Below are 23160 nucleotides of genomic sequence, written 5' to 3' on the forward strand. Positions count from 1 at the left end.
TCAGTGCACCTGAATTATGGCAGCCCATGTATCCTGTGAGACTATAGCCTGTGGTAATTTATAATTTCTGCCCTTACATTATATGCCTATTCAAGAGTGAATGGGAAGAAGGGTAAATGGAAAAATGAGACTGGTTTTTCATTCTTTATGACTGACTGAAGTATTTTCAATCCCAAGTGTGTAGACTGTAATCCTCAAGTTGATTTCTGCTCTCCTTAGTCTATGGAAAAGTATTCCTTTCCTTGATCCTCCCATTTCTTTTCCTGACAGACAAATGAAAGGACATCATTCACTGGAGTAAATGCAAAGAGTAAACTGCTTTCCTTGAGAAGGAAGAAATAAGATTGACAGCAGAGTTTTGCAAGGATGAGTCTACTTTGGTGTACTTTGTATTCTGATACCGTGTCCAAAGCTGCACTGCATCCCATACTTAGTCAATGAAATGTATTCAGTGACAAAAGGAATAAAATGAAGCGTCTCATACTATGGTGGAGATTTCCAGAAATAGATAGGCTAGATTAAAAATTATCTTTTAGAGGATAAGTTTCTGGTTATGTTCCCTCTCTGTTTCCACTACCTTATTAGCAATTCATGATATGAGCTCTTACAACTTTGTAGACTAAATAATGACTTGGGTATTGCTCTGGGAGTCCAAGTAGTGTCCACAAGGTATAGGGAGATAGTTTTAAGTCCTGAAAAAAGAAAAATGGAGAGTAGTTGACACCTCATAAAAATAATTATAACATATTAATTGGGGATTAAAAAAACCAACAGTCTTTCACCATAGTCTCCTACAGTACTGCTTAAGTACTAAACTAGGGATAATTTTACTTTTGCTTTTTTTTTTACCATTAGGTGATTAGAGAGAGATTCTCTACTAGTGAAGTATTACAGGTTTAGATATTAGAGAAAGGTAATGAAAATATTAGAGAATATGCAAGTTAAAATACTCAACTGAACATCAAACTGTGACTGAGCCAAAATAATCACATACAAATAGAATGGGTGTACATGGCCATAAAGAATTCATTCAGCTGCTATATGTCCCTTTCATATTAAAATATGCTTAAGTAAAATTATATGAAGAAATTAAATTTAAATATTTCAATATTTTTCATTCAGTGTTTAATTGCAAACTAAATGTGAATGCATTTATTTTTCAATTTTTGCATTTTTTCTTTTTTAGGTCTGTCAAAGGGGAACATAATACCATAATAGAACAGAAAAAAATAACTCTGTAGAAGCAGAAAAAAAATCTCTAATGACCCAATAAATAATAGGGTTTTTTGTACTAAGTGTCACTCTGTAGATGGCTTGTAATACACCAATAATCCTCAAATGACTCATGCTTTCCTGAATTATGGTAAAAATCACATTGCCAGTGACCTTCCCATACAGCCATGCCAATCTCTCCCCATGACTCTTCTTGATTGCACAAAACTAATATGCCCTTGATGGACTTTTCTGTACTACTTATTTGGGCAATGTATTTATGTGTTGCTTTATGTGTAGCCTGTCCAGCTTTTTACTGTTGTGGTTGCTGCCCTTTACAATTTCCATTTTTGTGTTATTTCAAGCATACTTCTAGCTCCTTTAACTGAGGTAGTGTCTAAGTAGAACAGACAATCTTGGTAAACTTAACAAAGACCATAGAAGAAAATGCTTTCCAAGAGAGATTTGATGCATTCACTTTCATCTTTGGAATGACAACTGGAGATGCATTAATTTTAAAATATTTTTTCTGAGAATTCTTCATACCGTATTATGTCCCCCACGTGTTTTTGTAGCATATGTTCCAACAGATGGGATCAAATATCTCAATGCTTATTTACAGTTTTCACACTAAGGCTAGGACATAGAATGCTAAAATATATGGTAAGATACTTATTTCAATTTACTGCAGCATGTCTGAATGATGACAGTTTTATTCCTATGTATTTTATCAGCTGTATGACACTACCATAAAGGGATATAACTGAGATAAGAAAAGTAGCACGAACCAAGAATTGTAATATTCATAAGCCTATTTCAGTATGAATTAACTGCTTTAACAAGTATAGGCACAATTTCTGCTCGCAGATTTTTAAAATACCTCCCCCTGCATTAATGTGTTATTCAAATTTATTTAATATGATATCTTGCTATCTAATTTTGAAAGCTGAAATGTCCATCTGTTGCATAGAATTGGCCAGTAAAATCAAGGAATTCTATTCTTGTTATTGTTTCCGTGATAAAATACATGTAATATATATCTCAAAGATTGCCCTTAGATATTAAGGGGTAAAAAAGAAGAGTGAAACTGAGAAAGAACACACAGCAGTCTTTCCAGATGATTTTCAGGAATGAAAGAAAAATGAGAACAAGAAACTTACAAGGAAAAGAAAGGCAAGAAGAGTGCAGATATAGTTGATTCTTCTCTGAGATTGAATAAAGGTCTTTCTCAACCCTATTTTCTATGAATGTTTTTTCAACAATTTTGTTTTCAGTCTTCTATATAAAACTTTTCTCTGGATAGTTCTCTGCCTTGTATTTTCTCCATTGCCTCAGTATTAAATGGCAAGTTCTCTAGAACAAAAAAATACACAAACAATTATGTTACCAGCCATTGTGTCACACAGTGTTACTTCATGCATGTGTACCAGCTTGTGGGGGTCCTGAATGGCTCTTTGTCTCTTTGACAGGTACCATCCATCTCCGCATTCCTGAGTCCTCCCCAGTTGGGACAGCCATTGGCAGCGTTAAAGCCACAGATGCAGACACTGGAAAGAATGCAGAAGTAGAGTACAGAATTATAGATGGTGATGGGACTGATATGTTTGATATTGTGACACAGAAGGACACACAGGAAGGCATCATCACTGTGCGAAAGGTGTCTGTTAACAGCATTCATTAAATGATTTTTATGTCAATGTTATGTCACAAGTGTTCATTGCTTACATAATGTGATAACACATGCTAATTGCTTAACATTTGCAAGCATCCCCCATCAGTGACTGAAAGGTACTATTTCCCTTTAAGGTGAACTGGAAATAAAAGGTGGTGACCATATCTAAGGTATGCATAGGTTCAAAGCATTGTTGTAAGCAAAGTATGAAAAAGTGGACCAGCCCCAATGTTTTAGCACTAATTATCTGTGATTTCAAATGCAGACTTCTTAAGTATTTCTATTACCTGTTTTCTTCAGTAAGCAATCAGCAGCTCACTCACTAATGAGAGACACAGATTCCTTCTCTGTGAGATCCTCATCTGCTTGGGTGAGATGAGATCTGTGCTCCAGAACACAGACATGAGTTACAAAGGACATGGTTTTGTTCCTGTTTCCAATGTGTGAGAGGGCTGCCACATGAGCAATGTGTATGTAATGAAGGTATTGTTCCTGATCCAGAGCTAGCTTTAGTTCTGCCCTCTGTTTTGCACTGTCAGAGCACTTCCAGATGCTTGTTTTCTAAGTCTATCTCACAAGTAGAAATGCTACTCTCCTACTCCTCAAAAATTTCCCTTCCAGAAGTCCCTTGGTCCTTGTCCTTGGGACTTTGAGATGAACTTCAAAGAGTCCAGGCACCATTTTTAAGATAAAACATTGTTTATATTAGCTTTCCAAACAAATGTTCTTAAGCATAGAATAATGAAATAAACAGTGATATAAAAGATACCTTCCCATTCTTGATAATGGCAACCAAGGAAGAGAGAAGTTCTGCAAAGAATGTTCCTTTTTAATTTCTGTGTTTTATTTTGTTCATAGTCAGTGTAGTTGTTTATCTGGGAAAAAAAAAAACTAAAAAAAGAAAAGTTTGAGGTCTAATAGTTTTTCTTTTCCTAGTTTGTGAAGGCTTCTCTTGAGATGTTCTTTTCTTGCTTGCTTCAGATTTTCACACAATTACATTAAATCAATAGCATCTTGAAAAAAATCTAGTCGCTGAATCAAGCACAAGAAATTTCCTAAATTATAATACAGCAGTTCCAAAAATGTCAATAAATACTAATGAACAAGATCTTCTGATTTTGTTATTAACAGTCTGACAGAATTTGCATTTTTCAGGATGCTCTCTCAGTCATGAATAAGTAGTTTATTCAATACCACAGACAACAACACTAACAAGCAAGGAAGGAGATGAGAATGCTGAGTTCATTGATTAATTAAAATAGTCTCTTTTCTTTTTGTTGTTATTTATCCACTTTGATTGTAATTTCTGTTTTCAGTGTGAATAACTACAAATAGCTTGTGTTCCTTTACAAAGTTTCCAAGTTATTAAGTCTGAATTTATTATGTGCTATAAAAGAACTTTTTCTATACAAATTTTTCTATACAATTTCTCACAGACCAAATAATTGATTTTCCACAATTTCATATATTTGGCCAAGACTTTTCTTCATTACTGTGGATGTGCTGGAATGCCTGTATAATCCACAGGTTTCATACCCATGTTTTGCACTGTAGGTAGATATATCCAAATCAGATGTGAATGTTGTAGTAGCAAGTTTACATATTCATGGTGCACATTCTGCCAGATTAAACTAATTAGAATAAATTAGGACTAGCATGTCTTCTTTGCTTTTAGGATTGAAGCCAGTGTCCCTTAACAGCTGAATGATACACTTTACAGACACAGCAATAGCCTCAGATCTAGGTTAAATAGTTGTTTTCCTCATTTGTATTCATAGATACACTCCCATCTGCTCTGACTACTTGTTTAAAACAAGTCTGAGGCAGTGGGGAAACTCATTCTTTCTCATGCGCTGGACTGCATCTTTCTGCTTTTGAATAGTGTACTTCAATCTATAACCTGTCACTTTGGCATCTTTAGTGAGCATTAATTAATATTTAAAAGCAGCTAGGCAGAAAAAAATAAGCTATCAACCACCCATTTTGATGAATGAAAACCACCAGTTCTATATCTCTTTGAGAATCTGTGGGAGTTAATAAAGTCTTCTTTGTGTCAGAAAGGTAGATTTTCAGCTTGCTCATTTCCTTAGAATCATTAATTAGCTAACACTTTTCATCTATGACAGCTAGAAAAATTTGAAGGAATAGAATTATTTTCTATCCAAAATGATTTCTAATTATAACCGTGAACTGCTCCTCCTCCCATTTTAAAAGGAACTGCTGACAAAAATGTCAAATATATTTTCAAAAAAAAAACCCTTCTGATGTTGGATTCATTAAATTAAATGAAAAGGAACAAGATTAAACCCCACTTTTTCTCTAAATATAGAGAGCTTTGACATACATACCTTCCTCAAAAGACACCTAAAATATTCCTGATATTTAAGGCCCACCATATGGGCTTGACGATACCAATACTCTGGTCATTTTGATTATTCAGGAGTTTACAGAATTTCCTATGAAACATTAGTGTTAAATACCTTGTTCTGGAATGTTTGTATTTCCAGTCAGTATCTCAAGCTTTTTAAATGGTTATATGATTGTTTCAAATCCATATTCTTATGAAACAGCTGCAGAATTCCCTGAATAATTGGTTAATTTGCACTGAAAATCTTTTTATCATTCATGCTGCGATAATTTAACTAATATACAGGAAAAGATACTTCTTCTAAAAACAATGTAATTTCTTATTTGACAAAGTGACTCCTGTGGTGGGGAAAATATTAACTGTGTTGGTGCTCCCAGAATGCAGGGGTAGGATCTGATAAGGCTTGAGCCCTCTTCAGTTTCCATTATGTACATAGGTCAACATCTGCCAATATGTAAATCTTATTTAATAAAATTTATCGCAATTTTCATTTTTAGCCACTGGACTATGAGACAAGACGACTTTATACTTTGAAAGTAGAAGCTGAAAATACCCATGTGGATCCCCGTTTCTATTACCTTGGGCCTTTCAAAGACACAATTATTGTGAAAATTTCTGTAGAAGATGTAGATGAGCCTCCTGTTTTCAGCAGGTCTTCTTACCTTTTTGAGGTGCATGAAGACATTGAGTTGGGGACAATAATAGGAACAGTAATGGCACGGGATCCTGATTCTGCCTCAAGTCCAATAAGGTAATACTTCAGTGTCTAAACATATTTTTTGCTAAAGAAATTAAGATAAATAGTAATTCAACATTAATTTCAGATAGAGGTTTTTTCTATTATTTATTAGTGTCCCAGAGATAGACAGAATTGAGAATGGTGCTATCTGTAAACCTACAAATATGTCAGGCAACAGCAATTTACTTGCACTCAAGAGACACACAAAATATTTTCCAGTGTCACAATTCATAAAAACTTGATTTCAAGAAGGCCCATCAGGGTTGCTTTTTACTTTGCACTGTGAAAAGCTTTTAGAGTGCTGATGAAACAAGTTCTAGTCTTCAATAAAACTAACATCATGTATGAAGTAAAATGAAATGCTTACCATATAAGCCAAATAGTCTTAATAATTTCTCTTTATAATTCTCTTCTTTATAATTTCTCTAGAAAATAGTACGTTTTTGTTTTATTCTAGTTAAGAGTTATTAAAGTAAGCTAGTAGTAAAAAAACCAAAAACATTTGAGTAAGTCTTTATTGCACTATCAGAAGTTTTCATTGGCTGTTCTAATTTCCTTTTTTTGTTGTTTTCATATTCATTTTGGCATTGACTTATTCATTGGGGTTTTATTTGTTCGTCTTTTATATTTACTGCAATTGTGTGTAGTGGAGTGAGCAAACAACAGCCACCAAAACTGTATAGATGTTGTTTTCATATAACAGCACTTTTTTATTTGTCTCAATTTAGTTAAGTACTATAAATGAAACCAGATGCACTTGATTAACAGTTTAGATCACTCATGAATTTTCATAGAAACATAAGCATTTGTTTCTATTGTACTGTACAAGTGTACTATTTAACTTTTAAAAAAATTTGGCCAAATTCTGACACGTATTCTAAAAATCATTCTGTATTTGACAAAATCCTGCAATTTATTCCATTCCAATTCTAATTTGAAGGCAATGTTAAATATTAAAAAAAAAAAAAGAAAAAAACGAGGAAAGAGAAATTTTCTGATACTGTTTGACACTACCATAGCATGTTGGTGGACATCATGCCTGCCAGAAGTACAGCAACTATAGAAATATAGAAGGTCCTTTAAGATCTATGCATGAAAGTTCTGCATGTGGACTTATTTTTATACATGTTTTTTTAATCTTGATCTCTAGTGAATTAATACATCCTAAATAGCAGAAGCTGAGCTTATAGCAATAATTTTGAACAGCTTGTAAATTAGCTGTCCATCTCAGTCTGAAGAAACAGTATATCAAAGACCATTTTCCTTTCAGGATTATATTAATTCTTTAATTATACATTGAAATTCTGATTTTTTAAAATAATTCTCCTATAATCTTGTAAAAGCTCCAGTTATCAAATATTACACTATTGCATCACATTCTTAAAATCCAAATTTTAATTCCTTGTTCTATGGAGCTAACATTCAGAATTTTGAGAAGTATTTATAGAAACTAAATATATATCTTTTCAAAACTAACCTTTGTCATATAGAACATAAAACCTGTAGTGACTTGTGAAATATATGTTTTCTTTCACTTTTTATAATTTTGATGGTGCTTTCTATTTTGTTGTCATATTTAGGTTTTCTCTGGATCGTCACACTGACCTTGACAGAATATTTAACATTCATTCTGGAAACGGGTCCATCTATACTTCTAAGCCACTTGACCGTGAGATATCCCAATGGCACAATCTTAGTGTAATAGCAGCTGAGATTAGTAAGCTAATTTGGTTTTTCTTTTTCCTCTCAGTTTTCCTTAGCCTGTAAAGTTACAGCTGCATCTTTGTGATGAAAACCCTTCCTTTATTTTCTCCCTCTCCCTTTATACTAGATGTTCTGGAAAAGTGAACTGTGGGGTAGCTAACAGCAGCTGTCTCCTCATTGCTCTTTTCCTCAGCTACCTCCATCACTGACCTTTAATATCCAAGTTACTTCTGAAATGTTGGCCAATTAAATTATAAGACTGGAGTAATTATTTTTATTCCTTTTCTTGGAAGACAATAACATGATTTTGCTGTTAAAATAGTCGAGTTTAGCATAGTAATCTATGTTTTTGTCTCTATTATTTTCTTCATTTCCTTAGAAATACTTTCATTATCTCTTCCTATGGTATCTACACCTACAGCTCTTAGAATCAATATATCTTACAAGTTCCATTCAGTTTCATCCCAAAGCTGTAGCATTTCTTGGACCATTTAAAACACCTGTCTGTAGATATTTTCATGTTAAGAGTATAAAGAGAAGAACAGATATTCTCCTAAACCTACTACATTATTGAGAATAGCTTTAATCAATGGACAGAAAATTTTCTAAGGGACAAAGGTCTGATCTTTGAAATCAGCATTTAAGAATCACTTCCTCTCAAAGTCACTAATTTTTTTAGGGCTAATTCTGTATCAGTTAAAAAAAAACAAAGGAAAAAGTACTGGTCAGCAGTGAAATGTGTCTGGCAAGAGTTACACTGCAGAGGACTAAATGGAGCATTGTGTCCTGCCAATTATACATTCTGTGTTAAAAAAAACAAACAAACAAACAAAAAAACCACAGTAGTTTGGGGTTTTTTTAAAAAAAAATTTTTTTTTTCTTTTGATGCTTTGTCCTGAGTTTGCAAGCATTTAGAGTGCTGTCTAATGTTGTACAAATTATTTTCAGATTTATATAATGATGAAACTTAGCATCCTTGCATGACTAGATCTTAGTGCTAAACTTATCTACTTGTCAGTAAACTTAGAGCAAATTTACATTATGGACATATCTGGAGTAGCTAGCATTCTCCACAGAGATATGTTAATTTTGGAGAAAGAAGTGAAAAGGGAGAGATCTTTAAATATTTTAAAATGCTACCTGTGAAGCATGACAGAATGAAAGCAGTGTTAGAACTGATTTGGAAAGTTAGCACGAACATAGAGAAGGCTATGAAAAACTGCATCCTAAACCTGGAAATTTAAATAATTCAGGATGTCAAAAAAGATCCACTTCATACTCTTTAGCAAAGTTGTTACTGATAACAAGCCAATGTAATTCCAGCTGCTCCTAAATGTCTTTTGTTTTATTTAAAGCAGAAGAAGAGGGGGCAAAATCAGTAATTTGGAACAATCTGTTACTTTTGTTACTTATCCAGTTCCATTAATATTTAAAAATCATATGCTGCTTAGTTACAACACAGCAGAATTCCAAGAAACATCTGCACTTTTTACACCCAGGAATTATTTATTATTTTTGGTATGGCAACAAGATCAGCAAGTGAGAACAGGGACTGTTATATTCCTGAATTAACCTATACTAACAAAACAGCACTCTAAATAATAATAATAGTATCTTGGCATTTGGCAAGGGGGACGTTATTCTTGTTTCTGAACCTAAGGTATGAAAATTTACATTCATATTTTTTAAGGCAATTTAAGCATTAAAAAATCTTATTATAATAAATTCTTTACCAAATTTTTGGAGGAGTACTTTCATTTGTTTTGTTGGAATTTCTTTGAGGGGTAAGAGAGGAAAGTCAGACTTAAAATTTTTTCAAAGTATGTATGCATGTCATAGACTAAATTAACTCTAACCCAGCCAAAACCAACACAATGCACAAATGATGTCCTTGGTATCATTTCTCTGTAAAACAAACCCAATAAACAAAGAATTTTAAAATTAAAGATCAAAACCATACAAAACCTTAAGCCCACCAAGAGATCAAATTTGTTACTGTAGTAGTGGGCATACTTTTCATATACAATATTTGAATATATTATTAACATTTGCAGCCCCCTATCTTCATGTAAAACTTAATTGCTCACTAGATCCCAATACTTCTTTTTTTTACTCTACACAAATAATTCCTTTGTTTTTCAGAAGGCCTGATTCTGCCTTGTTACTGGTTTGTACACTAAATATTGACCAGATTCAAACTTCGTCTTGCATGTGTATTGCTCATGAAATTTGGAAGAAAACAGAAAACTCTTAATAAGAAAATGATCTCATGTTTCTTCTCTCTTCTACTGTCAGACAACCCCAAAGATACTACTCGTGTTCCTGTCTATGTAAGAATTTTGGATGTTAATGACAATGCCCCACAGTTTGCTGTATTCTACGACACTTTTGTCTGTGAAAATGCAAGAGCTGGACAGGTATGCCTTTGATAAACACTTCCCACCATCCAGTTTTGCTACAGAACTCAATTGTAGATCATTCCTGCCTATTGCTTAAGAAAAATCATATATAAATTAGTTTTTGATGTGTTCAAAATGAAAGCAAAGAAGCTCTGTAAGTGAGGTTTAGGTGAAATGTCAATATGTTACAAGCACATCAGTGTTTCAATCACCACTTTTTCTTACCTAACCTTGTACTGCTTTTAAATCCTGATGAGATATGTCCATGACATGGTCATGATTCACTTTGTCCTTAATTTCACAAAGTAGAACATTATATGTAACTAAAAACTTTTATCCATATCTTTTAATAATTCTCCAATAGCAAAATTCAGATATATTTCAATCCATGCTGACAGTGGAAACAAACCAAAAATCTGTCACAATTTTCTTTTTTCAATTGTTAGATTCATCTTTCATTATCACACCAAAAATTTCTGTAAAGAAAACATGCATTTTTAAAATGGTAACATAATATTTTCTTTTTCTTCTTCGAGGCTACACAATGTGTACTTCAATTTAAGTGAAATGACTGTACTGCTTAATACCTAATGTCCAATAGGCAGTGACTTATTAGAACTTCTAAATTTTTTTTTCCTATTACATGTCCCAGAGCATAATCAGCCAATAATAAAACCTTTAAAATGGTAGCAGTAGTACCTCAGTGCAACCCTCTCAGTACATATGAATAGAATGTGGTACAAGTGCCAGCTTGTCTTAACTGTTGGAGTCCCACAGGTATAACATTCAGGTTGTATTGCAAATTTTGCATTCAGGTTGCCATTCTTCCTTCCAAAGAGACTTCAGTTTGAACTTACAACAAAGAACTTGAGGCCCAAATTTATAATGCACAAAATATATAAAGGTACTGAGCAAGTGCATTTGTCTGCTGTGGCAGTTACAAGAGAATTCAATGTGTTAGATAAAGAGAAATGTAGCCAAAAATGTAGAATTTTGGACAGCTGAAGTGTCAACTATAAATGCTAAAATAATGTTTTAATAATTTTCAATATGACATAAGTATTAAGACTTGTAAAAGAAGAACTTTGAATTTTCCTCTTCCAGTTTAACAAAAAAACCATCAAATGGTACAAAAGAAAAAACCAAAAAAACCACATGAATCCACAAATTTTACCTATCTGAGTTTTCAGAATTTTTTCTGTGCAGCAGGTTACTAGTTCTAGAGCGCACAGGAAATGTTAAGAGAGCAGTTAAATTTCCATGTAAATATATTAAATGTATTTTAAGGAACAGGTTTTTTTCTGTGCTATCTAGACTATAAAAGTTAGTATAATTTAAAAGTAAATATAAAAGTATTTCAACATTGCATTGTTGTATTGTTTACAATCAGAATAGGCTGTCAGTTAAAAAGTTGAATAAAATAGCACTAATCACTTATAACTAATAAATGAGATGCTAAATAAGTTTGCACATCCACAAATGCTTATTTAAATTGTTATAGGGCTCAATAGTGTCTTTATCAGAAAAAACCTGCCAAGGTTATTGAGAGGACCATAAATATAAACATTTTTTACGAAATCTGAATTGCAAATGATTGCTTAAAGAAAACAATTCTCAGGAAGAGAAAAAATGTAATGCAGGATAACACGAATAATCTATTTGAATGTAATTATATTCTTCTTGTTTACTGGCAGCTCATAAATAAGACTTTTTAGTTTTCGAATTCAATCTGTCCTGAGAGAATGTAATCAATTCAAACTGAACATGGTTCCCTGAGCTTGATTCCTCCCACAGTTCTGCTATTTTTCTTCCCTTTCACGTTTTCATAATTACATTTGATCCATGAAATTTATATCTATTAGGTAACTGAAACTGATGATGCTTCATCAATCACAGATTCTGTTGTATTCATTTCAGCATTTCCCATCTACTAAAGACAGATATTATAATGAATATTATACTTTTCCATTTGCTTAATTTGTACAGAAACCTAAATTTTATACATATATATATATATAAAAACATACACATACTATATGTGATACCTAGGGAGGTGCACATAAATCCATGTCTACAAACCTACATATATATGCAAATATATAGCAAGAGAAAAATGTGACTTTTGTAGTCTGAATGACTCAAAGGGCCTGTGATTATTTTCCTGCTTGCTATTACTGCTGATGTCAGATCCTACCATGAATTTACAAATGCAAATATCCTATCTCAAAAAGCTCAAGCTATACACAAGCAGCACCTCTGGCAGAATGCTATTTTGGTGGTTTCTGTTCTTTTGACCCCCCCCTAAAAATGAGGACAGTCTTGGTGTGATGGCATAAAGAGGACACAGGCATTCGTGTGACCTACACAAGGCTGACTCAAAAGGAGTTCAGGGAAATAAAGCAGCAAAATGCTCAGACTGCTGCAGCCCTGCAACCAAAGAAGTTCAGCTGTCCTCTGCCCCCAGGTGAGAAGAGCCAGGAGCTGGGCATCTGGACAGATGGAATCCCACTGGTTTTGTCAGCTCCCAGCTGTCACACGTCTGGCAGCTCAGCTGCCAGCCTCCAAAGATCCTCTAATGTAGAAGATAAGGATCAGTTTAGAAAGCAGAAGTCAGTCTTGCTTTAGACACATCTTGCATGGAAGCTAAGCAAAACTTTTCTAGATATTCATTTTCCCTATAGTAGATGTCAGAAGAGAGGCCCTTCTTCTTTATCTGTAAATGATCTGCCAAAAAAAGGAAGGCAGCTGTTGCCCTTGGTCAGCAGCCAAGTGCCCAACAAGCCACTTCCTTCCCCCTCAACAGTACAGGGGGAGAAAAGATGAAAAATAAATGGCTTGAGACAAACTTAAAAATTACCATCACTGGCAAAACAGACTCAATTTGGGGCTGTTGCAGCCTCTGGCACCACCTGGGGCCGGCCTGGGCAGCCCCGGCACGGCCTCGGCACAGCCTCGGCACAGCCAGCACTGGGACAGCCTCACCTTTTTCAAGTCCAGTGTGATGTCTAAAAGGCTTGTTATTGTCTTGCTGTTACTAGCCTTCATTTTTACCTAATCCATACATACCTTTTCACATGGTCAAATGTTATGTAAATAGGTCTAGCTCATGATGGATTCTCTTTCAAAGACATTTTAAAATATGAATCATGGGGTCTATTTTCCTTTTTCTGATACCTTAGTTCAGTATAGATTATATAAACACACCAGGTTTCTTGAACCAATTATTTTTATGCTGCTTTTCATGTTATCAGCTCATTTGAGCCATATAACAGTCCATATCAGGAAAAGGATATCCTTTTCTCATCATAATCTTGCTTAAACACGGCTTTTGGGATCTTCATATTTCCAGAAATTTCCTTGTTATATTCACCAAGTGTCTTTCTAAAAATAGCTAAAATTCATATCTATTGAAAAACTAAAATCCCTGAAGTTTTTTTCTAGCTTTCAATTTTCCCTTCCTATATTTCAGATATTTCTGTAAAAATTTCTTAAATCCTTTAATGCTGAAATATTATTTTATCTCTGTTTATTGCATCTTTCATTTTTTTGACAAATCACAATTTGTGATCAATTTACTTGAAATTTTGTTCTCTTTCTTTCCCAATTCCCCTGATTCATTCTTTAGTTTCTTCACTATATAGCCATAGATCTTATACTTTCCAGTGGTTTTATGAGTGTCAGAATTTTGTCTTTGCCTTACCTTTTTCAAAAACTCTCAAAGGTTTAATTTTTTCACTTGGAAAAGTTTCTGAACTGCAAATTGATGTAGAATTTCTAAAGTGTCCTGCTTTCTTTTTCTCAATAGCACATTATATTTTGTTTGTCCTAAAGTTAAAAGCAAAAATATAGTATATTTTAGAAGAAAACATCTACCTAAACAGTTGATGGAACTGATGCTTGCTGAAGTCCTACCAAGCAGAAAGATTAATTTTGTTGGAATAAGCAGACCATATAGCAAACTTGTTTCCAGTGGTTTATCAGTTTTTTAGTGGCTAATGACCCTCATGACTGCTACTGTGCCATTAATTTCCTACCTGTTATCATACAGAGTAACATCCTTGGCTTCCCTGCAGTTACTGCTTAGTGCCATTTCTAGAAAGAAACAATTTAAGAGTCTTATACCCTTATTTACAAGGTAATTGGGGTCTCCCATGGCTGGCAGGTCTAAGAGAAAAGACCTTTTGGAAACCACATGTAAAACAGGATTTATCACGTTAAAATAGTAATCAATATTATCCGGAAGCTGTTTTCAAGCTGCAATATAATGCTTTCAATTCTACATGCTCTTTTAAAAAAAAACTATGATAATGAACACTCAGCAAATCAGTTGATTTTCAATAGCCTAACACCTGCAACTGACCATATTCATGGTCTTTAGTTGTTAAATAAAATAAACTAGTGGGTTTTTTTATTTCATTTTGTAAATATCTATTAAAATTCATATGGTAATTGCTCACTAAATAATTAAAATATTCATTCTTCAAAAACAAATAATATTCTATGCTTGCATTATCAGTTTTATTCATATAGAAAGTTATTGGAGGATTATGTAAGAAAACAGATTTAGAGAAAGACAAAACTCCTGTTGAAAAAGCAAGGAAGCTGCTCTATTAAAAGAAATCCCATCCTTGCCTCCTCAAGATATTTACTGCTATTTTCTGGATGGACAAGAGAGAAATTGGGAGTTAGTCATGCGTTTTTTAAGGCAAACAGGAGTGCACTGCAGTTGTTGATGTGAAAGATGATCAGACCTGACAAAAGCTGTGATATGAAGAGAAATGGCTGTATTTGGAAGAACTGGAAGAGGAAAAACAAACAGGGTTTAACAAGTACACCACAGGGAAGGAATAGTGTTAAAAATTAGATGTAATTCCATGGTTGAAAGAGCAGTGCAATTTAAAATGATGGATAAGAAATGAAGAATAAAAATGATCTAGACTAAAGATAATCTATATTTGGAAGTTAAACTTAAGAACATAACTGAACCTTCAAGCATGCATGCACAAAAGTCCAGACTTAAATTAACTTTATATGCCATAGTATAAAAAAAAGCCCCAGACTGAAAATAGGCAATAAACTAAAAAATAATAGTAAAAAAAATCATTTTTCTTGGGAAACAATATTTAGCCACTCTTAGGTATAGAAATTTCACTGAAAAAGCCACATATTCACTTGCCTGACATGTGAAGAAGTACTGATAAAGGGGTTGCCATTACTGTCCCCAAAAATAGCCCAAATTTGTTGTAGGCATTGCAGAAAGCTCTGAGTCTGAGTATGGAACTGACCTGGTGCAGCTTACTCTCTGAATTATGACACCTGATTCTCATCCCACTCCAAACTTGTGCAACTCTAGGGTGTGCTACAATGTTTTACAAGAGTAGAAATATGTATAAAATATAACTGGAATTTTTAATCTCAGGAATCATGTTGGTGTGTTCTCCTATACTAATAAATAGAAAAATCATGTTTAAGAAAAAATGTTTGAATGTAGAAATGTAATTTGAAGCATTAACTTCCCTTTCAAAAAAAACGCTTTGATAAAGTGCCATTTTTATCACAAAAATAGAAAACTTCATGTGAATTACAGTCTTAGGTGTTGATTTGAATTTAAAATGATGAATCAAAGATGAAGTATAACAACTACCAGCTACAGCTAAAACTATTTTTGGCAATTTTTGTCCACTATGTAGCTCCAATAATATGGGTGCACATATTCTATCACATGAAAAATACAGATGTTCTTTTTCAAAAAAACTTATATAAGACACTTGTTGAACATTTGTTTGGTTTTTTATTTTACAGAATAAATATTAAGTCAATATGTATGAATGCTAAGTTATTCCAATGCTTTTCATCTTCTTTGATCAGACAGCTCTATCAAAAACCTAGGTGTATTTGGTCTTTTTGTTGTTGTTGTTGTTTGTTTGCTTGCTTTTTTTCCTGCAGCTTATTCAAACCATAAGTGCAGTAGACAAAGATGACCCTCTTGGTGGACAAAAATTTTTCTTCAGTTTAGCTGCCGTTAACCCTAACTTCACTGTTCAGGACAATGAAGGTAAAATTCATGCCTGTTCCAAGGAAGGAGTTTTATCTTTTCTGTCTGGCTACATTCCTGAAATATATTTGCTTTTGATGTCTATCAATATGTAGAGAAGTTGTGAAGGTTGCTGCTACCAAGAATACTTTACCTGAATGAGGTTTAGGACATCTACACTTGTATTTGTGTAAAGCAAAAATGTGATTTAAAAAAAGTTATGAAGAAAATCAGAAAAGTGTTGGTTTGGGGTAAGAGACAGACTAAATACTTGACTACAAAAGAAAAAAGCTTTCAAAAATGTCTTCAGCTGAAAGTTGAGATTTTTCACTTTAGCCTTTTGTGACATTGTTCTGATTCCCCTGGCCTTCTGTTTTGCTTCTTTCTGACCATTGATGAAAATAATGGTTCTGAGAGCCACTTTGGCTTTTCTTTTGATCCTTGCTCAATCTGTCTTTATCAGAGAAAATTTTCAGAAGCTTCTGTTGGGGAAGTGAGACTATGAATTTTGGCTTTCATTATTAGTATGATTAATCGAGAGGACTCTAGATTACAGAAGACATAAATGAGAGAGGACATGGTATCAGCCTTCAAATGTGTCAAAGGCATAAAGGCAAAGGGAATAATCCTCTGTTCCTGGTGAATATTTCAGGATGTAGTAGACTACAAAAAACAGCAGAAAAAAAAAACTTCTAATGGTAGGGAAATTTAAGTAATTAAATAAAATATTTTGCATACCTTATAAAATCCTTTGCAGAAGAGGTGTTTAAAGATCCGTAAGAGACTTTTTGATGTTGAGTGAAAACAAATAACGTTGAAATACCTAAAACCAGTGAAGGGAAGCAAGAAAGAAAAACTTTATGTTTCACATCTTGAAGTCTATGAAAAAATACATGATTTAATATTTTAAACAAAGGTTCTATCTTGGTGACTAGGCCCTGAGTACAGAGAGGTATAGATCTTGATATTTCCTTATTATCTGTAGTTATTTTTGCACATGGGTTATTTTAGTTGTGCCTGAAGTTATCTATCAAAATAGTTAACCACATAGCTCAGGCAACTCACAAATATGATGAAAATTAAATTTTCTTTTTAGTGCACATTAAACCTGTATTTTCTGTCTTTTGGATGAAACAGTTATCAGCTCTGGTATTGACTGCCACTCTAGCATTGTGGTTCTAACAGTAGAAGAAATAGTCTCTCCCTGTTATTCATTCCTTCTCTTCCTTCCCTTCCCTATGGCCACTCTGCGGACACCTTTCGGTGCTGAAGTATCTTGCACACAACTAAGATTTGTCTGCTACAGATACAGTTTAGCAAGTTCACTTCTCAAAAATGTGCAGGATACCTAACATCTTTCACATTTTCTGAATTCCTAAGACAATTTCTATCCAAAAAAAGCCCTACTTCATGTGCTAAGGTACATAATTCATTGTTCTATAGTGTGTTGAAAGCGGTTTGGTTTAACAAATCTCATACTGAGTTGACAGCATTCCTGTGGGTGTTGTCACAGATGATCCATAGAAAGAATCTTCTAGAACAGAGTACTTGTTGAACTGCACAAAGTGGAAGGCTCTTTTTCCTCGGTTGGTTGCTGCATCTCAGGATTTCAGCCCTGAACTGTAACTGTGTCATGAACTGCATGCATTAATCTATAAAACATTTTAAGCTTTGAGAAATCCTCTTTTCAAATCACACGCCAAAGTGGTGCAGAGGCACAGAGAAGCAGGCCAGATGTACCTAAAAACTTATAAATAGCTTTCTGATCAAATGAGAATGTTGTTAGAAAAACAGAGATATCACTATGATATCAGGATCTGTTTTGAAGTCATATAAAACACGATTATTTGCATCTACTATAAGTGATATGGTTTCTGTTTGTATAGCCTACAACAGTATCTTTTAATCGATCTAGATAACACTGCCAGGATTTTGACGAGGAGGAATGGCTTTAGTCGGCATGAAATAAGCACTTACCTTCTCCCAGTGGTGATCTCGGACAACGACTACCCGATCCAGAGCAGCACGGGCACGCTGACCATCCGGGTGTGCGCCTGTGACAGCCGGGGGAACATGCAGTCCTGCAGCGCCGAGGCCTTGCTGCTCCCTGCCGGCCTCAGCACGGGAGCGCTGGTGGCCATTCTCCTCTGCATCATTATCCTGCTAGGTAAGGGGAGAAATGTGTCGTCCCCTACCCAGGAACAAATATTAAAGGCCTGACTCATTTCACAAAATTATGCAGGTGGATAGAGTTAATGGTCCTGGATTTTGCGAGAAGAATATAACTGCAGCTTAAAATAAAAAGGAAAAAGCAAGGCCAAACCCTCGTTATCGTTGTTATCTCCTAATTTAACACCGTAAATAAGAATTCGAGTCCCAGACTGTTAAACTATCACTGTGAAACCAGAAGCTCATTTATGTTCTTTCGTTAAGTTGCCCAAAAAAAGAAAGATCAGAGAGGATGAAAAGTATAATCAAAAATTGCTTTCATGTCTCTCATTTTAATTTTTTTTGAGGAAAAGTCTCTTTTTCATTTAAATAACTACTAAAAATCAATATGCAGTATATATTTCACATATAATATAACAGTAAGCAGCAATTTTACTACATCAAAGCCCTGTCTATCCAGTGGTTTCAGTAATAAAAAAAAAAGAAAAATTTTGTAAAACCTCCATTTTGTGGTTTGCAGAATAACACTTAATGACCTATAATTCAACTCAAACCCACTTTTTAACAATATCCTTTGAGCTTGAAAAAGGAAAAATATCTTCAGAATAGACCTGGCTATTTTAAAGCTCATTACAGCTACAGAAGGAGCATGCAGACAAGCTCATGGTCCAGTACAGCAGAGCACACAATGTGTGCAAAATAGGTTTTTGATATAGACTTTATTGTGCTACCATTATACAGATAGAGGTGTTTATCCAGTTATCAGAAAAAAATGGGTTGGTGAAATGTAGCTGAAATGTCGTTCTTGCACCCAGTGGATTTGCTGCTAAGAAATTGTTAAATAGAGATCTTTACCCATTCTTTGTTTCCCTCTTTAAGTTATAGTGGTGCTATTTGCTGCTCTGAAGAGGCAACGAAAGAAGGAGCCTTTGATCCTCTCTAAAGAGGACATCAGAGACAACATTGTGAGTTACAATGACGAAGGCGGTGGAGAGGAAGACACCCAAGCCTTTGATATCGGCACACTGAGGAATCCTGCAGCTATCGAAGATAAGAAGCTTCGGCGAGACATTATCCCTGAAACGTTATTTGTGCCACGGAGGACTCCTTCGGCACCAGACAACACGGATGTCCGAGATTTCATTAACCAAAGGCTAAAAGAGCACGACACTGATCCCTCCGCGCCGCCGTATGACTCACTTGCAACCTATGCCTATGAAGGAAATGATTCCATAGCTGAATCCTTGAGCTCCTTGGAGTCAGGTACTACCGAAGGAGACCAAAACTATGATTACCTCCGAGAGTGGGGCCCTCGGTTTAATAAGCTAGCTGAGATGTACGGTGGAGGAGAAAGTGACAAAGACACTTCTTAACCTACAGTAGGCTACTTTTTTCTTTTCCTTTGAGCGGAAGTAATTTTACAGACACCTTCTGCACTCAACAGTATTTAACATTCGGGAAAATTTTCCTGCCACTCAGCACAATGGTTTCCTTTTAAAATTTGTTTTAAACTTGTCCATTCATGTCATTCATTCTTTCTAGTAGGATGCCACTTGGAATATATACAACATTTTATTTAATCAAACTTCCAAGAGCCAAAGCTATGGAAATTCAGTGTTGTACATTTAGTAAGTAAAATAAAAAATATCTTACCTTCAGAAATTTGAACAGGGTGATAATCCCTTAAGCAACCTCATGTACAAGCCGCTTCTGTTAGGTACATGTCCTATTCCTGCAAGTGCAGCTTTTAAGATGGCGAAGAAGAAAAAAATCCAATATGTCCTGTTCTGTACATTAAAATAAAAAAAAATGTACACGTGGTGTTAATAAGTGTAATATGCAGCTGGTTTAAAAAAAAAGTTTGTGCAACTTCATTTCATCAAATTCTATCTGCCAATGTTTTATATTTATATTTTTGTATTTATTTTTAAAAAATAAACCAGTTTTTACAACTATGCTAATGTTTGCCTGCCTGTTCTCACCATGAGTTTCAAACTTGAAGAGAAATGGAATTTTTCCAGTGAGATCACAACCAAGTGCTAATACTTCTGTGCTGAAGTATTCTCCATACATACAACATAGTCTGAAGTGCTTAAGCTCACTGAGACAGGAGCAAGTTATACAATTACTTGCTTGCTCAGAAGAGCTACTTTCTACAGTTCAATGTTTGTGAGAATTTTTTTTGGTTTTATTTTTTAACTAAACTAATCATATTCTAGTCTGGAAAGATGAATTACTATCTTGTGTCGCCTCGAATAGCCTTATTCTAAAAACATGCTGGCACAATTTATGTATCCAAACACATAACATTAGTTTCAAAATCTCAGTTTATTTGTTCTATAGTTCTCCATTTTGAATCATACTTACATCATCATCAGAAGTGATCTGTAAGTGCAACAGATAAAGCATAAAAAGATGCTCAATCCTTTTTAAGCTCTATTTTTCCAAAGACATTTACTGACAAGCACTATGTGTTCTTTTTCAACCACTTTTAAAGCTGTCAATGTGAAGACTGAGAAAGTGTCACGAAAACCAGCATCCCCTTCCCTCAATTTACTGAGTTTTCTCAAGTCTGGTAAAAAGCAACCTGAGCAACTAGTCAACAGTAACCAAAAATATACTTTAGCTATCACAAAACAGAGTAGGTATCCGAAAACATTTTGAAATGCTTCTTCCTTTCCCATAATTTTTAGGTTATGCAAGTTTTGTACTAGACAAGCACTGAAGACCATTTTGAAATGCTGCTGAGATTAAATCATTTCAGAGCCAAAGCAGTATGTTAAAAGGTCTGTATTAGCTACTGTGGGAGAAAAACACCTGAAGGTTTATTCCTCCTCACTTTCTCTTAGCTAATTATTGGCATAACACCAAGAGATATTGGAAATACATTAGTCCTTTGAAAAGCGAAATGTTGCATTCTCTTTTAGTTGGATATTTCTTCTCCTTAAAGGGCTGATAAAACCTAGTGAAGCTGAAAGCTGAATACACTACTATTTAGCAATCTATTTTGGTGCAATGGAGACAAAATTTTTATTGACCTGATATCAGGCTAACTATTTGATCTATTAACAAACTGTGAATATTATGGATTTTTCTTAATTTCAATCAGTAGTACTTTTATTAACTAATGATTTTTTAAATTCTTTACTAGAATATGAATCTAAGAATATTAAGACATGTCTTACATAATCAGCATTACAAAGTTTTTTAAAAGTCTTACAGGTGATGCAAACAGTTGATCTTCTTTATGACCATTTAGTGAACAGGACCTAATTTATTTCTTCCAAATCCCCATTAGTCCTTCAACAGCATGCAATAAGAAGAAACAAACAAATAATATCCAGCCATTAAATATATAAATGGACAAAAGACACTCTTCCAAAACTAATTTAGTCTACAGCCACACTGAGATCAGTGGCCTGCTATGTATTTAACTGAGTACATACTAGGACAGAAGGTTAAATAGGCTGTAAAACATCTGGGGTTTTTACCTCTTTGCTAAAAAGCAAAACAAAACAAAACAAAACAAAAAACAAACAAAAAAAAAACCCCAACAACAACAACAACAAAAAAGTTAAACAGGTCCAGACAACACTTCTACATATAAAATTTCTGGTTTGTTTCCAGAAAGAAAAAGCAAATACACATCTCCCTCACTATTCATCTATATCAGCAAACATCAAGTAAGACTCTATGACTTTGATTTGCATTACAGTACTAATATCCAAGTAATAAACATAAGGAAATATTTTTCAGTCACTGTGTTAGAGGAAGTTATTTTATAACTATTCAGCAGAATCTGAATCTAAAGTTTAAAATTTAATCATGTGTGTTCTATTAAATAAAATATTAGTATATATTGTGAAAGTATATGACCATATATAAAAATCCTACTAACATTATCATATAAATAGTATAATTTTTTTTATTTGCTGCCATATCCTTGGACATTTATTTCTCAGTACCTTTTAGGAAAGTTTAGGAATCAAAGGTACTATTACAAATGTCTTCTTGTACCCTTAAGATAGTGAGGAATTGGAAAGCGAAACTCCTGGACAACTCAAAATGGAAAAGTTGTAAAACAGGATACCTGCTTCCCAAGTAGTATCTGCTAAGCTTAGCCACATGAAATCAGATGAAAATTAACAAAATATACCAACATGTAGTAAACAAAATCATGGTATTGTTAAGACTGAATTAATTTTCTATATTTTCTTAAGACAAAATTGCCACACAACCACAGAAACAAAGAAAATACATTAATATTGCATTTCAGTTGGAACTTACAAGTTATTTATAACAAGACACCTTATGAATGTTTAAAAAGCCAGAAGTATATAAAAACAATTGTAGCCACTGGACATGCAATTGACAATGAGTTCTTAGAGTGTGTTGAAAAAAACCAGTATATTTAAAGGGATTTTATGGAAGCGGATGTGCACAAGATCTTATATTAGTGACAAGAATGTAAAGAGTAATATTTCATAGGGCCTTCAGGAAAGTTGTTGATGGGAAGAACAGTCTAAGGAGAGTAAAAAAGCTCCAGAGTATAAAACAAGCACTTAAACCACCAAAATCCTCATGTTGCAAATATCAGGTAATATCCACCACTTCCATCTCTGTATATGCAGATGTTTTTAACTCATTCGCTCTTACAGCATGTCATATTTCCATCATTTCTCCTTCAATCATATGTAATAATATTCCCAGGCCAAACTATTTATCAATTGCATTACTGTCTGTCAAGAGTTTACCCTTCATTCCTCCCACTCATTGTCCAGTGTGACTCAGTTGCCTTTGAATTACATGTTCCTATTACTTCTTAAATTCTTCCTGTTCTACCTATCACACAAAGTTGGAAGA

At 34.1% G+C, this 23160-nt stretch overlaps 1 protein-coding gene across 3 annotated transcripts in view; it reads left to right on the plus strand.

Moving 5' to 3' along the window:
- Nucleotides 1–20252, plus strand: part of CDH10 (cadherin 10) — a 93353-nt gene extending 73101 nt beyond the window's left edge. For all 3 annotated transcript variants that reach the window (XM_071453709.1, XM_071453703.1, XM_071453717.1), the window contains exons 6-12: nucleotides 2682–2869; nucleotides 5750–6003; nucleotides 7572–7708; nucleotides 9991–10112; nucleotides 16041–16149; nucleotides 18044–18295; nucleotides 19177–20252. In XM_071453709.1, coding sequence (XP_071309810.1) covers nucleotides 2682–2869; nucleotides 5750–6003; nucleotides 7572–7708; nucleotides 9991–10112; nucleotides 16041–16149; nucleotides 18044–18295; nucleotides 19177–19670 — 1556 coding nt within the window. In that variant the 3' untranslated portion in view covers nucleotides 19671–20252. The remainder of the gene's footprint in view (nucleotides 1–2681; nucleotides 2870–5749; nucleotides 6004–7571; nucleotides 7709–9990; nucleotides 10113–16040; nucleotides 16150–18043; nucleotides 18296–19176) is intronic.
- Nucleotides 20253–23160: the final 2908 nt, after the last annotated feature.

This window comes from Agelaius tricolor, unplaced genomic scaffold (assembly GCF_023055355.1).
Source record: "Agelaius tricolor isolate 1412-34295 unplaced genomic scaffold, bAgeTri1.0.p SCAF_2, whole genome shotgun sequence".
Taxonomy (NCBI): domain Eukaryota; kingdom Metazoa; phylum Chordata; class Aves; order Passeriformes; family Icteridae; genus Agelaius; species Agelaius tricolor.